The 16,068-nt window shown below is 41.0% G+C and overlaps 1 protein-coding gene across 1 annotated transcript in view; it reads left to right on the top strand.

Annotated features, from left to right (window-relative positions):
• Positions 1–16,068, top strand: part of DLG2 (discs large MAGUK scaffold protein 2) — an 803,998-nt gene that overhangs the window by 746,599 nt on the left and 41,331 nt on the right. The window contains exon 16 of the mRNA XM_063304740.1: positions 11,086–11,262. Coding sequence (XP_063160810.1) covers positions 11,086–11,262 — 177 coding nt within the window. The remainder of the gene's footprint in view (positions 1–11,085; positions 11,263–16,068) is intronic.

Below are 16,068 nucleotides of genomic sequence, written 5' to 3'. Positions count from 1 at the left end.
AGAGCCTATTGCAATAGTACATGTGGGAGATGACCAGGGCATGAGTGACTGTCTGGAGGGCATCTCAATCCAGGAAATGGCATAACTGGTGTACAACACGAAGTTGCACAAAAGCCCTCCTGGCCATGACTGCCACCTGCTCTTCAGGCAGGAGCCGTGAGTCCAGGAGGACCCCCAGATTGTACACGAGGTCTGTCTGAGGCAGTGCAATCCCATCCAGAACTAAAGATGACAACTTCCCGGATACCAAGGACCCATCAACCCACAGCCACTCCGTCTTACCAGGGTTCAGCTGAAGCCTGCTGTTCCCCATCCAGACCCCCACAGCCCCCAGGCACTAAGAGAGGGCAGTCACCATACTTAACCTTAGTTAGTTAGTTAGTTCCATTCTTCACCTTAGGAAGCCTGAAAGTGTAGCCTTTACAGTAATTCCAACAGGTTGTGTTAGTCCAGAATTATATTACAGAGGGCAACATAGATGTTCCTTCTTGCATATTAAATATTCATATGTAATGCAAATACATAATATTAGGTTACTTCACATACCTCATGACAGATAGGACAACTTACCTCTTCTCCATTTCTCATGGGAATGAGATTGATCAGGCAATCATAGATATTTTCAGTAGCAACCATTAATGTTGATAGTCCTCTACAAAAAGAAGATAAATGCTGAAAAGTTCCCTGTCTTTTTAGATTCATCTTTTTGGCTAATTACAAGGGTTGTTTCTTTTAATTATTTCACATATGCCAACTGATTATTCTTTACCTGATTATTCTTTACATTTTAGTTCCATATAATAATAAAGATTCTCTGGGGCTAAGAAGTAGAAAACCTAAGATTTAATTGGTCGCAAAATGTTATTTTCCAAAGCAGGTGCTCTCTAGGTATGTTACATTTCACAATTCCAAAATATCAGACTGGGGAAGTGTGTGTGTGTGTGTGTGTGTGTATGTATATGTATATGTATATGTATATGTATATATGCAGCTATTTGGGATTTTGGCATAAAATTTTGCCATATTAAACTCTCTGCAGATATTGTTTAAGATGAGTACATACAGCTGGGAAACACCTTGTTTAGCCCCATCCAAAGATTTGCACTCCACCCAGACCCTTAATTTCTGTTTAATCTAGGAAACTAAAATCCTAGATTATGTGGGGAATCATGGCAATTTGAAAATACTTCCTGAATTATGGTATGATCTCAGAAGCAGGGGATGATGATGATGATGATGGCTGGTCGCACAGTCAGCCAGATGTTTAGACTGGATTTGGCATTTTTATCCACCTATCAAGTCCTTCTCGAGGACCTGGGATAGGCAGATGGTGTGGTTTGATGGTGTTAAAGGTATCGTTGCAGGATGTAAGCTGTTCCAAGTAAAGCTACCTTTTGCAATTGACTGATGGTGTATTACTATTACTATTACTATTACTATTACTATTACTATTACTATTTATGCTGCCCAACTCCCAGTGAGTCTGTGCAATTAAGAATAAAGCTCCAGTTCCCTTTGAAATTATTCCACAGTTGCAAAAAGGTGGGGGTTTCTCCAGGTGCAAGGGCTGTAGTAGATCTTTAAATGGCATGCTAGTGTTTGCACTGCCCAAAGTGGGTGGAGTCGAAACAAGCAGGTAGGCCAGGATAAAACTAATTTGCATTTAATTTTAATGTAATCTAAATTATTTTAACCAAACACTATTAATGATTTAATATAATTAAATATTACAGTTTGTCAAGAACATTTGGAAGGCCCTCTGGATCGTTTGCAATGGGAGGGTCTCTATTTTTAATCCCCCCAAATTAAAGACCTTTTATATTCTACTGTAACAAATGGAAGCAGTTGGTTCCTCTCAGCTTGTGGGAGGGAGAGGGGCGTATTATTTTTAAATGGATGTGTTTTTTTGTCTCCTCTCTCAAACAAAGGCTGGGAAAACTACACACACATTCATTTTGACCTGGGGCAGCAGTGCAGAGATGCACTTGTTCCGTGTCTCTCTCTTACAGCGATGAGACAGGCAGACATTTCCATGAGAGATTTCCATCTGCCCTTTCAAACCCTACCAATTTCAGGCATGCCTGGCAGCACAGAACAACCCTGGACAGTGTGTCCTTTTGAGATCTAAACATGGTCAGAAAGGACGAAAGAGGGGAAGGGTTTCCCATGTTCCTTTGACATTTGCTTTCACTCTGTCTGCCTGCCTGGGCCTTACATGGACATCACCATGGGACATTCTACTTTCCCTGATAACCAATTGTCCTGGGAATGATAACGGCATTGTACAACAAAGGCCCAGAATGAAGTCACCAATACTTTGAGTGGGAAGGATAGAGGGGGAAAAGATCAGTGTGAAGATGAACCAGGCTCAGTTGCTTTAAAATACTTGGTGTATGTTGGAAGCAGAGAAAAGAAAAGGAACACTGGGTGGCAAAAGGGAAGAGATTGGAACATCTTGAAAGAGGGCATATCTGGTGGGCAGATCAGAACACACTTCACAGAGACATTTTGTTACAGCTCTTTCTTGCTACCCTTCTAAAAATCTTCCCCAACTTTTGTGCCATTCCCATAGACACAGATACACCATTGAGTCCCCTCTGAATATATCAGTGCCAAAAAGCATTTCCTTTTGAACTCCCAAAGACTTCTGAAAATCTCACATCCTATAATGTGCTCTTATTTGTGTTGTGGCACACTTTATGAGCAAAGCATCCAGCAGCTCATATTCCATCCTATATTCCACTCTCTATCCCATCTTCCATTCTCTATCCATTTGTTGTTGTTGTTTATTCATTTAGTCACTTCCGACTCTTCGTGACTTCATGGACCAGCCCACGTCAGAGCTTCCTGTCGGTTGTCAACACCCCCAGCTTCCCCAGGGACGAGTCCGTCACCTCTAGAATATCATCCATCCATCTTGCCCTTGGTTGGCCCCTCTTCCTTTTGCCTTCCACTCTCCCTAGCATCAGCATCTTCTCCAGGGTGTCCTGCCTTCTCATTATGTGGCCAAAGTATTTCAGTTTTGCCTTTAATATCATTCCCTCAAGTGAGCAGTCTATTTCCTGGAGGATGGACTGGTTTGATCTTCTTGCAGTCCAAGGCACTCTCAGAATTTTCCTCCAACACCACAGTTCCAAAGCATCGATCTTCCTTCGCTCAGCCTTCCTTATGGTCCAGCTCTCGCAGCCATATGTTACTACAGGGAACACAATTGCTTTAACTATGCGGGCCTTTGTTGTCAGTGTGATGTCTCTGCTCTTAACTATTTTATCGAGATTTGTCATTGCTCTTCTCCCAAGGATTAAGCGTCTTCTGATTTCCTGACTGCAGTCAGCATCTGCAGTAATCTTTGCACCTAGGAATACAAAGTCTTTCACTGCTTCTACACTTTCTCCCCCTATTTGCCAGTTATCAATCCAGCTGGTTGCCATAATCTTGGTTTTTTTGAGGTTTAGCTGCAAGCCAGCTTTTGCACTTTCTTCTTTCACCTTCATCATAAGGCTCCTCAGTTCCTCTTCACTTTCAGCCATCAAAGTGGTATCATCTGCATATCTGAGATTGTTAATGTTTCTTCCAGAGATTTTAACTCCAGCCTTGGATTCCTCAAGGCCAGCTTGTCGCATGATGTGTTCTGCATACAAGTTGAATAGGTAGGGTGAGAGTATACAGCCCTGCCGTACTCCTTTCCCAATCTTAAACCAGTCCATTGTTCCATGGTCTGTTCTTACCATTGCTACTTGGTCGTTATACAGATTCTTCAGGAGGCATACAAGATGACTTGGTATCCCCATACCACTAAGAACGTGCCACAATTTGTTATGGTCCACACAGTCAAAGGCTTTAGAATAGTCAATACAACAGAAATAGATGTTTTTCTGAAACTCCCTGGCTTTTTCCATTATCCAGCGGATATTGGCAAGTTGGTCTCTAGTTCCTCTGCCTTTTCTAAACCCAGCTTGTACATCTGGCAATTCTCACTGCATGAACTGCTGAAGTCTACCTTGCAGGATCTTGAGCATTACCTTACTGGCATGTGAAATGAGTGCCACTGTTCGATAGTTTGAACATTCTTTAGTGTTTCCCTTTTTTGGTATGGAGATATAAGTTGATTTTTTCCAATCTGATGGCCATTCTTGTGTTTTCCAAATTTGCTGGCATATAGCATGCATTACCTTGACCGCATCATCTCACAAGATTTTGAACAGTTCAGCTGGGATGCCGTCGTCTCCTGCTGCCTTGTTATTAGCAATGCTTCTTAAGCCCACTCAACCTCACTCTTCAGGATGTCTGGCTCTAGCTCACTGACCACACCATCAAAGCTATCCCCAATATTGTTATCCTTCCTATACAGGTCTTCTGTATATTCTTGCCACCTTTTCTTTCTCTCTTCTTCTTCTGTTAGGTCCTTGCCATCTTTGTTTTTGATCATACCCATTTTGGCCTGGAATTTACCTCCAATGTTTCTAATTTTCTGGAAGAGGTCTCTTGTCCTTCCTATTCTATTGTCTTCTTCCACTTCCGTGCATTGCTTGTTTAAAAATAATTCCTTATCTCTTCTGGCTAACCTCTGGAATTTTGCATTTAATTGGGCATATCTCCCCCTATCACTGTTGCCTTTTGCTTTCCTTCTTTCTTGGGCTACTTCTAGTGTCTCAGCAGACAGCCATTTTGCCTTCTTGGTTTTCTCTTTCTTTGGGATGTATTTTGTTGCCGCCTCCTGAACAATGCTGCCAACTTCTGTCCAGAGTTCTTCCGGGACCCTATCTACTAAGTCCAGTCCCTTAAATCTGTTCTTCACCTCCACTGCATATTCCTTAGGAATATTAGTGAGCTCGCATCTAGCTGATCTGTGGGTCTTCCCTAATCTCTTTAGTCTGATCCTAAATTGTGCAAGAAGAAGTTCGTGATCTGAACTACAGTCAGCTCTGGGTCTTCTTTTTACCGACTGTACAGATGTCCGCCACCTTTGGCTGCAAAGGATGTAATCAATCTGATTTCGGTGTTGTCCATCTGGTGAAGTCCATGTATAAAGCCGTCTCTTAGGTTGTTGGAAGAGAGTGTTTGTTATGCAGAGTGAATTGTCTTGGCAAAATTCTATCAGCCTATGTCCTGCTTCATTTTGTTCTCCCATACTTACCTGTAATTCCAGGTGTCATTTGACTGCCCACCTTAGCATTCCAGTCTCCCGTGATGAAAATAACATCTCTTTTAGGCGTGTTGTCCAGTAGGTGCTGCAGATCCTCATAGAACTGCTCTACTTCAGCTTCTTCAGCATTTGTGGTTGGGGCGTATATTTGGATCACTGTGATGTTAGATGGCTTGCCCTGAATTTGAATTGAGATCATTCTGTCGTTTTTGGGGTTGTATCCAAGCACTGCTTTAGCCACTTTACTATTAATTATGAAGGCTGCTCCATTTCTTCTGTGGTCCTCTTGTCCACAGTAGTAGATCTGGTGGTCATTTGATGTGAAGTGGCCCATTCCAGTCCATTTCAGTTCACTGACGCCCAAAATGTCTATCTTTAATCTTGACATCTCACCAATAACCACATCCAATTTGCCCTGGCTCATAGATCTTACATTCCAGGTTCCACTGGTGTGTTGATCCTTAGAACATCGGATTCGCCGTTCACCACCAGCACCGTCGGCCGCTAGCCGTCCTTTCGGCTTTGAGCTAGCTGTGTCATCATGTCTGGGGCTAGTTGAGCTCATCCTCTGTTCCTCCCCAGTAGCATTTTGACCATCTTCCGACCTGGGGGTCTCATCTTCCGATGGTATACCGACATATCTCTGGTTGTACTGATCCATTTAGTTTTCCCGGCAAGAATACTGGGGTGGGTTGCCATTACCTTCCCCAGGGATCGCATTTAGTCTGAGCTCTCTGTCATGACCTTCCCGTCTTGGGTGGCCCTTCACGGTTTAGCTCATGGCATCATTGAGGTGCTCAAGCTCCAGCACCACGACAAGGTAATGATCCTTTGCTGAAGTCTCTATCCATATCTTGTCTATATTCCATATTCCATTCAACCTGTATTCTATATTCTGTAATGTCCACTGTAATATGTGTTCTGGCACAGTTTAAGATCAAAGCATTTGGGCAAAGTGCAAAAGCTAAAAAGAAAAAAAAAACCCTATTCTTCAGCACATTCTGAAATGTGGAATAAAATCCCTGAGTAACCCTAGCTGGAACCTCATATCCATTATACAAAGCCTAGGCTCTTATCATAAGCATATAATTTCTCTTGAGTAAGAGGCGCATGTTTAATCATACTACTAGCATATGGCTATAGTACAGAACCCTAGTTAGCTTGTGTTTGTTGATATTAAAATGTGTAGTTTGGGAAATGATTCTGAATATAACTGAGTATAATTTTGATACAAACACACGTACAATACACAAAACTGAACAAGTACAGTAAGAAGGCATCAGCATAGCAAATTGAAATTATTGTTATTTGCCTCTGAAAGCAGGAAAGAGGATACATGAACTTTCTCCTAGTTCAGATGTTTATATAGGATCTATCAAATGATATCGCTACTGTGAGTGCTGATGCTTATGTATTCAAACTCCAACATCGGAGCCAGTTTGGTCTAGTGGTTAAGGCACCTAGTTAGAAACCAGGAGATGGTGAGTTCTAGTCCCCCCTTAGGCATGAAAGCCAGCTGGGTGACCTTGGGCCAGTCCCTCCCTCTCAGACCAAGAGCCAATCAGGCATGGTATGAGAGTTCTAGTCCCGCCTTAGGCATGAAGGCTGGCTGGGTGACCTTGGGCCAGTCCCTCTCTCTCAGCCCAACCCACCTCACAGGGTTGTTGTTGTTGGGAAAAGAGGAGGAGGAAGGAGTATTAGGTATGTTCACTGCCTTGAGTTATTTAGAAAAATAATAATGGCAGGATAAAAACTAACTAAATAAAATAAATAAATACAATCAAAGAGGGAGATATTAGCAGGCTTCAATGATCCCCAGGGTTTACAGAAATACTCCTCTGCTTATGCACACACAAAATAATCCTCAGAGGGTGAGCTCCCAAAATGTCCCAGTGAAAAAGAGCATAACTAGAGATTGGTTTACATTTCCTGATTGGGGGAAAGAGAAATAAAAATTGGGGGGGGGGAAGAGAAATGGAGTAGAATGGCTGGAATCCTATATGGCTGGACAAGACCCCATGCTGCAACCTTTTTAGCAGATCTCATTTGTTGGCAGATGATTCAACCAGCTTTTCAGAGCTTCTCCAGTCTCTTAACAGGAGATTTGATCCAGCCATGCCATATTATATCTATCCAGCTAAGTATTTTCCTTCCATCTTCTCCCTAATAAACCTGTATTCCTTTCCAATCACTCCTTGCAGCTCACGATAGCAATGAAGCCATCCAGTCACTTCAGAGAGTGATTCACTAATTCACCTGGTTTGGGTCTCTAATTGTACTTTAATTAGCTTTGCCCATAATAGCCCTGATCAGTGTGAAGTCATACCAAATGCGGCCATCTGGATTTGTCAGCCATAAGAGCCATTGTGATAAAATGAAATCTTTGCTGAGTGAAATCAAGAGCTTCTTCTAAAATGATGTAGTTGGTCCTAACTGCATGGGACTGAAAAATAACCCTCCAGAATATATGGCCCTTGGGCAAAGTTTGTTATAATTAGACCTGGAATAAATGGTGTATTTAGTAGAGTATATACTATATTGTTGCATAGAATATAAGTGAAGACATTTCCAGAAAAAGATCTATCAGCATGAGCAGAGATCTGGGATATCTGAAGGAGTTTCACAGGAGAAGAAAATTATCTATTTTTCACCCATCAGCATTCAAGGGAAGGAATAAGTTACAGGAAGGCAAATTTATATCTGGAATGAGGTTCCCCTCAATCTGGATGGCCCCCAATTTGCTGTTGCATAGGAGACTTGGCTCTTCACCCAGGCCTTTGGCAAGGGAGAATGAGACCCATCACTTCCTCAAGCAAGTTTTATCTTTTTGTTTGTTTTATTGATTTTATTGTAATTTCTTTGTTCGATTGTTGTGAGCTGCCCAGAGTCATTGAGAGTCTGACGGCATGCAAGTTTAATTATGATTACTGTCAGTTACAGAAAAGCAAATTCCATTTGAAAGTTAAGAAGATCTTTTAAAGGTGAGCACCATTTCACAGTGGGACCCAACTACCCAGGGGAGGTTTTAAGGAAGATTGGGCCACCACCTCTCTGGCATGCTTTCATTTGAGTGACTCTAGTGAGCAGGCATTGGATGTCATTACATAACATTTTTAATTTTTTTTTATCCCACCTTTATTATTTTTACAAATAACTCAAGGTGGGGAACATACCTAATACTCCTTCCTCCTCCTATTTTCCCCACAACAGCAACCCTGTGAGGTGAGTTGGGTTGAGAGAGAGTGACTGGGTAACATCATGGAGCAGAGCAATATAAGAGTTAATAGCTCCATTCACCCAGTATGATAAGCTTGCTTGGTTTTAACCTTGGTTAGTCATTTAAGTGTTAACGTATTTGCAAACTCTATCCACTTTAAGGTTCAGTTTTTTTCTTTTTTTAATCTGTTCAATCACGTCCAATTCTTGGAGACTGCCTGGGTGAGTCCCTGCAGTTTTCTTGGCAAGGTTTTTTTGGAAGTGGTTTGCCATTGCCTCCTTCCCAGGGCTGAGAGAGAGTGACTGGCCGAAGGTCACCCAGCTGGCTTTGTGCCCAAGGCAGGACTAGAACTCCCGGTCTCCCAGTTTCTAGCGTGATGCCTTAACCATTGCACCAAACTGGCTCTATGGTTCTGTGCAAACTAAAAAAAAAAAGAGTTAATTCAGTTTCTGAGTTTGTGCAAAGCTACCACTGATTCTGTTATTGTGCCACGTGCACAATATGGGTGTATGCTAACTGTGTTAAGTCTCACTTAGCATCAATTCGTTGCTTTTCGCTACAGTGCCTCTAACTCAGTCTGAAGAGGTGACCCAGATCTGGGTTTCATTATTATCTTTCCTCAGAAGCCTCTAGCATGGACAAATCATTAGGCAAGTGAATGAGACTGAGTTTGCGACTAATTAGAAAACTGCAGATTTCAGAATTTAAGTGTGTGTTTTTTTTAATTAAATAATTATGATGAACAGTTAACAGAAGTTGCAGGTTGCTTTACACTACAATAAATAGCATTTTCTCATTGGAGAATAACCAAATGAAGTTGAACAGAGGCAAATGCAACATTTTTCACTTAGTATCTTGTTGATCCATCTGGATTTTATCTCATTTTTACTTTTAGGTATTTATTGTATTTATAATTGTTTGAATTTTAACTCCGTTTTTATTGTAAACCGCCCAGCGTCCCTCTTTGAGGGGGAGGTGGGCAGTGATAAAAATGTGATCAGTCAATCAATCAATCAATCCCTAGCTGAATATGGTTCAGCAATGTGATATACAGTAGCTGCAAAAAAAGTCAAAGGCAGTCCACTCATTTTGTATCTGGGTATGACATTATAACACATGGACAAAAGGGGCAGAGTCCGCATCTCCTTGGCGCAATGCTGCTTTCATCATTGCCCCCTCTTGGCCCCACTGCAGACACAGATACGTCTTTGCAAGAAGTTTCCCAAATGTTTTCTTTTTTCCTTCCTAAAATGCGTGGGTTTTGTATGTGTTCTGGTTCTGGTTTACGTATGAGTTCAAATTTAAGTTCAGATTTAGACTGGTTCATGTTAACATTTGAACTGTGCAATTTCTTGTCCGTCCCTTCTCAGGGACCGGTTGATGGTAAATTTTCCAACCCTTAGGAACTGTCAAAGGGGACGCGTTGGCACTGCGGGTTAAACCGCTGAGCTGCCGATCGGAAGGTCAGCGGTTCGAAACCGCATGGCGGGGTGAGCTCCCGTTGCTAGTCCCAGCTCCTGCTCACCTAGCAGTTCGAAAACATGCAAATGTGAGTAGATCAATAGGTACTGCTTCGGCGGGCAGGTAACGGCGTTCCATGTCGTCATGCTGGCCACATGACCCGGAAGTGTCTACGGACAACACCGGCTCTAAGGCTTAGAAACGGAGATGAGCACCGTCCCTTAGAGTCGGACACGACTGGACTTTACGTCAAGGGAAACCTTTACCTTTACCCTTTAGGAACTGTCAAGCCATTTATCTGCAAAGTTTGCAACTTGGAAATTTAGCTCTCCAATCCTGGGAAATGGTTCCTAGCTTTTATTCCACAAACAGTTTCCAAAAAGATAAAAAGAAAATTATAGTACAAAATAACCGAGATGGTAGGGTTGCCTAGCTTTTTCCACACTTTCTCATAAAGTACAGTATAATCATCATATTTCAGCCATAAACCCTTAGCTCACTTTATTTTATAGTCTAGTAGTATAAATGATAAACTTGTGGTTCTTACCCATTTGACAAGTCTTAAAGATTTGTTTATTTATTACCTATTTGGAGTATCTTGGCTGAGTAAACAGAAGAGGCTGGACCATTTGGCTGGACCCTGGAACAATTTTTCCTCAGTAAAGAAAAAAAACAACATCCAGAAACTCAATTCCTCTCCTAAGAGACTATCTAAAAATAGTTTCTTCCTTCCAAGCCTAATTTGACCCTAGGTGGACACTCCCAGCTTCAAAAATTATTTTGCTCTACCAATGCAGTAAGCCATCAAATAGCACTTCCTATGATGACAGCCATTTTGCAAAGATTCGTTCCATTAGGATGAATAGATCATAGTGTTATTTGACTGCTCTTAATGATGCATAGGAGTGTTGTGTGCAGCAGATGATGATTAATGCCATGGAATCGTTCATAACAATTTGCTCCAACTGAAAAGACATCGAAGATTTATGCTATGACAAAGAAAACACAACTCTTTCTCTTTGTTGCCCTCTTGTACACATGTGTATGCACGCATGCATGCACAAACACACACATAGATCTGGTAGCCACTTCACCATAGACCTTACCTCCTTAGTTCGTTCAGGCTGTAAGAAGGCTCTTCTTAATATGTATCTACGGGAAACTTACGATCATCTCCAGAAGCTCCACTCTGATTGTTGGTAGAGTTGTCTTGTCCAAGTTGGGTTTATCAAGCCATCCTTTGTATATCTTCTTCCAATAGAGCCATGTTTGACTACGACAAAAGCAAGGACAGTGGCCTCCCAAGCCAAGGACTCAGCTTCAAGTATGGAGACATTCTCCACGTTATCAATGCCTCCGATGATGAATGGTGGCAAGCAAGAAGGGTCACGCTAGAAGGAGACAGTGAAGAGATGGGAGTTATTCCTAGCAAAAGAAGGTATGGTACATAATCTTCCCCTCTTTTGTTTTTTGCAAGCCTTATTTCAGGTATCTGTTGCAAGATCATACTTAAAAGATTACAGGTAGTCCTCTCTTAACAATCATTTGTTTAGTGATGGTTTGGACTTAACAATGGTTCTGGAAAAACCGACATGTGAGCAGTCCTCACACTTACGACCGCTGCAGCATCCCCCCAATCAGGGGATCACAATTTGGGCACTTGGCAATCAGTTCGCATTTATGACTGTTGCAGTGTCCTGTGGACATGTGATCACCATTTTTGACCTTCCTGGCCAGCTTCTGGCAAGCAAAATCAATGGGGAACTATGTGATTCGCTTAATGACCACATAGTTGGCTTAACACCTGCAGTGATTCACTTAATGGCCCCTGCAAAAAAGGTCGTAAATTGGGTTGGATTTGCTCAATGACTGCTTCACTTAGCAACTGAAATTCCAGTCCCAACTGTTGTTGTTAAGCAAGGACTACCTGTATTCTAATCAAAGAAATATAAAAATGTACAAAAGAAGAAAGATGGACAGCCGCAACGCTGTTCCATTTTTAACAATTGTCATACTGTCCATAACAAGTTATTGACAATGGGGTAGTGTAATTTTGTTAACAACGTAATCATTAAGCTTAGGCAAAATAGTTTGATAAACAGCTCTTTGCCCTCAAACAACCACTAAACCTGGGGCACCCTTTGAGAAGTGTACTGGGAAGTCATGCTGGGGGCAGAAAGATCATGCAAAAATCAAGGCATTCCAGGTCCTTTCATGCTCCATCCAATATTGATACAGTCTCTAGGGAAAAATAGTGGCTGGTTGACAGAAGCAGAGCAGGAAAGACTATGTTTCTTTGTGTTTAGAGGGCTTTTTTAGAAGATCAGGAATGCAAACCCCCTTGCCCAGAATGTTTTTCCAATGGCATCTCCTAAGTATGGCGAACAGCCCATTCCTTTTTTGCTAGCATGCATCTTTCACCTGACGTGCCAGAGTTTCTGTGTGGAAAGTGGAAGAAAGTTTGCTTTATGAGTTACAGTGAAGGAAAAGCTTTGTGTCAGAGCTCGGGCCAAAGGGAATCAAGGATGTACAGCATAGCTCCTTTGCTGTAGCCAGTTGATATGTCTGACTGGCCAGCTACCACACGGAAATAAATTATGATCAACCCATTTATCTGACAATACTCAAGCACTGGTCAAACAGGGAACAGGCATCTCTACTGCAAAGGTTTTTGTCAATCTGGCAGCAATCTAGCTATGCCTGTGCAGGCCAGGTGCAAGCCAGCACTGAATCACAATCAGAGTCACGTAAAAAACATAGAACCTGTAGCATCATTACCATCTCTACTCCTTTCTGCTTGTATTTCACTCTCTCCCGATCATTCACAGGGAGCTAAAAACCAAAACAAAAAAAAACAGAGAAAAATCCTAGAGTGGCCCAGTTTTGTTGGCTCCTGAAGAATGGGTTAACCCCCTTGTCCCAGTCTGCATAATGTGGCTGACCAGTTTAGCCCAAAATATCCCTGGAGTTCAATGAGACTAAAATCCAGAAAAGCCAATTAGTGCATATAGTACCCTATCCTGCACTCACAACCCAGGGATTCAAGCAATAAGCTAAATCATACATTCAAAATCAATCAATCAATCAATCAATTATAATAAATAATATATATAAATGAATAAAAATCATAAATTGTGGATTACAGAACACAAATTAAACCACAAACAAGCAAACAGAGCCAGTCTGGTGTAGTGGTTAAGGCACCGGGCTAGAAACCAGGAGACTGTGAGTTCTAATCCCGCTTTAGGCATGAAAGCCGGCTGGGTGACCTTGGGCCAGTCACTCCCTCTCAGCCCAACTCACCTCACAGGGTGGTTGTTGTGTGGAAAATAGGAGGAGGAAGGAGTATTAGGTATATTCCCTGCCTTGAGTTATTTATAAAAAAAATAATAAAGGCTGGATTAAAAATCTATGGTGTGATCCCAATCTGAAGAAGGTTTCCCACTGAAAGCAGAAATTAATTGTAAAATTGAGTAACATTGCAAGGTTAGCAGAGAGAAAGAAAATGCAATTTAATATTAGCCTGTAATAATAATTAAAATACTGAATTTAGCTGTGACCTAATTATCTTTGTTCTTCAATATGCACTGCTTCCTTTCTCCATTTAGGACTTTGTCCGTCTTTGAATTTTCATTCCCTTTCAATGTCCTTTCCCTTGTATCTTTCCTAAGAGGGAATGTCATCCGCAAGATTTAAAACTGAGAGTTTTGTATGGTTCAAAGATCACTCCCTGAATATGAAAGCTGCGTTTCAGCCATTACCATATATAGATGCTGCTTTCTTGGGGGGGCAGGGGGGGATTTATTCCAAAGTTCAGCTGTAACTATAGTAACATGAGCTTGGTGTGCTGCAGCTGGCAATGTTAAAAACGGGCAGTATTGAAACAGAAGTATATATTTTATTTCTTCTTGAAGATAATGTTCTCCAAGTCGTTTTGTTCCACAATAATTAACTCATGTAGTTTTCACACTTGCTCCTGTAGTCAAAAATAACTCCATCCTTATGTAACCTTTGAAAATTGTTTCTCTTGAAGTATATCTATCTCTTCTGCTCAGTGAATCTGTTGTGGTTTTACTGTTACAGTGGTAGATCTAAAATCTTTGCTTTTTTATCACTTGTGAGATACCTCCTACCCATTCTGAGTCCTAGATGCATGTGGTTGCCAGCCACCAATTAAGTGGGGCCACTGGTTGCCCAATTCTTTTATCTTTATCTTTTATGTTTTATTGATTTGACTGATTGATTGATTGTTGTGAGCCACCCAGAGTCACTGAGAGTCAGAAGCATGTAAGTTTAATAAATTATGGTTGGTCACACAGTCAGCTAGATGTTTAGACTGGATCTGGCATTTTTGTCCACCTGTTGAGTCCTTCCCAAGGACCTCGGATAGACAAATGTTGTTTAATAATATTAAAGGTATCATCGCAGGATGTAAGCTGTTCCAAGTAAAGCTGCCTTCTATTATTATTATTATTATTATTATTATTATTATTATTATTATTATTATATAGATCTAGTCCAACACATTTTCCTGCTGCAGTGAAAAACTAGATGGGGCCTACACCAATTCCATATATAAAGCTCTCTGGACAGCAAGTCAAATTTGTCTTCAGCAGAGACAATGGGATATTATCTTCCTCTGTACCTGAAGGCAGTAACCTGAATAACAAAGTTTGATCTGGGCATACTATATGGCACCTCTCTGACTTCAAACACTTTGCTAGTATGTCTCATCATCTGCCACCTGAAGTGATTATCTCACTTGTCCAATGATAGGATTGGTCCTGTTGGAAACTCACTTTGTCCAATGGTGGAACTGATCTTGTAGAAAACTAACAATGGAAATGAATTTTCTAGTCTCCTTGCAGCCACATCAGAGGAACAAAAGTGAGATGAGCATATTAGCCCAAACCCATGCATTTAACATTAAAGTGATGGTAAGCCTGAAAGAGAGTTTGACCTATCCATGAATGAATGAATGGAAGTGGAGGCAGATAAATGGAAAGGCACAAATGTAGAATTAAAGACCAGGGAGAAAGGGATTCATCAATATTGAGTGTCTTTTTACAATTAGGAGACATATAAACCAGGAATTAAAAAAAATAGCTCTAGATGAGTGTTGGATTGCAATTTCCATTGGCACTTTGAAGAAGAAGTTGACATTTAAATGACATGCTATAGAAGCTGTAAATATTTTGTTCAGATTTGTACATTACTTTGACTTTAGAAGCTGACTTTGTGCACTGATCATTTATCCTAGTTTTTCAGCTGGATATAAGTATGGGGAAGCAGACATTCAACACAGTCAACTTTCCCGGGTGCTTGAGAAAGCTGTGTCTGATGATGCATTCTTTTGAGACGTAAAAAAAATAAAGTCTCCTTCAAGTCAGGCACAACATCTGGAGCACTCATGGACAAGGCTATGCAGTTTTCCTAGCAACAGTACATAAATAATTTGCCACTGCCTTTTTCCAGGATGATATTTCAGTTTCTAGTTTACTGTATATTCCTGGGACATCCTGCTGGACTCCCATAGACCAGATTCAGTCTTGCTTGGCTTCCAAGGCCAGATTGTTGGGCAAATGTTGCTATCTGCTGCGTGGTAGGACTTCTCCACAATAGAGTATTGGAGCCTTCAACTATTCAAATACTTGCTCATGTTAAACAATGAAGTCACACATGCACCTTCACAATAATGTATTACATTTAGAGATGCTGTTTTATAGTCATTTATGTGACATTAAGTTGAACTCAGTGAGGTTTGCTTCTGTGTAGATGTATAAAAGACTGCACCGTTAAGGCACTTTTGAGTGTGTCAGTACCCAAGTGCATCTTCTAACTTCAGTGAATTTCTGACAATGTTAAGCTATTCCTTGAGAAAACTAGGGTGGACACCTACATAGGTATCCTAGATATACCTTTTGGTGATAGTTTTCCAGTGTTTTCTAAGATTATGAGGGTTTGGTCCCTGTGGCATTGTTGACTATTTAACTTTTGATGATTATATGTGTTGCCTAGCATTTGAATTTTTATTGATTATGTGTCATCAGGTTGGTGTCATCTGTTAGTGACCATATATATAGACCTTCTGCAGGATGGTCTATCTCCAATTTGGCCTTTTGAAGTCTTCTAATGGTACACCCATTACTTAATTTGAATTTTTATCCGGAGATTGTAATTTTTTATTGGATTTTTCTAAGTATATTATTATGTTTTTAAAACATGAGTTGTGACACCTAGGAAA

This window comes from Candoia aspera, chromosome 5, assembly GCF_035149785.1.
Source record: "Candoia aspera isolate rCanAsp1 chromosome 5, rCanAsp1.hap2, whole genome shotgun sequence".
Classification (NCBI taxonomy): Eukaryota; Metazoa; Chordata; class Lepidosauria; order Squamata; family Boidae; genus Candoia; species Candoia aspera.
Note: the sequence above shows the minus strand (reverse complement) of the source record. Positions and strands in the feature narration are given on the sequence as shown.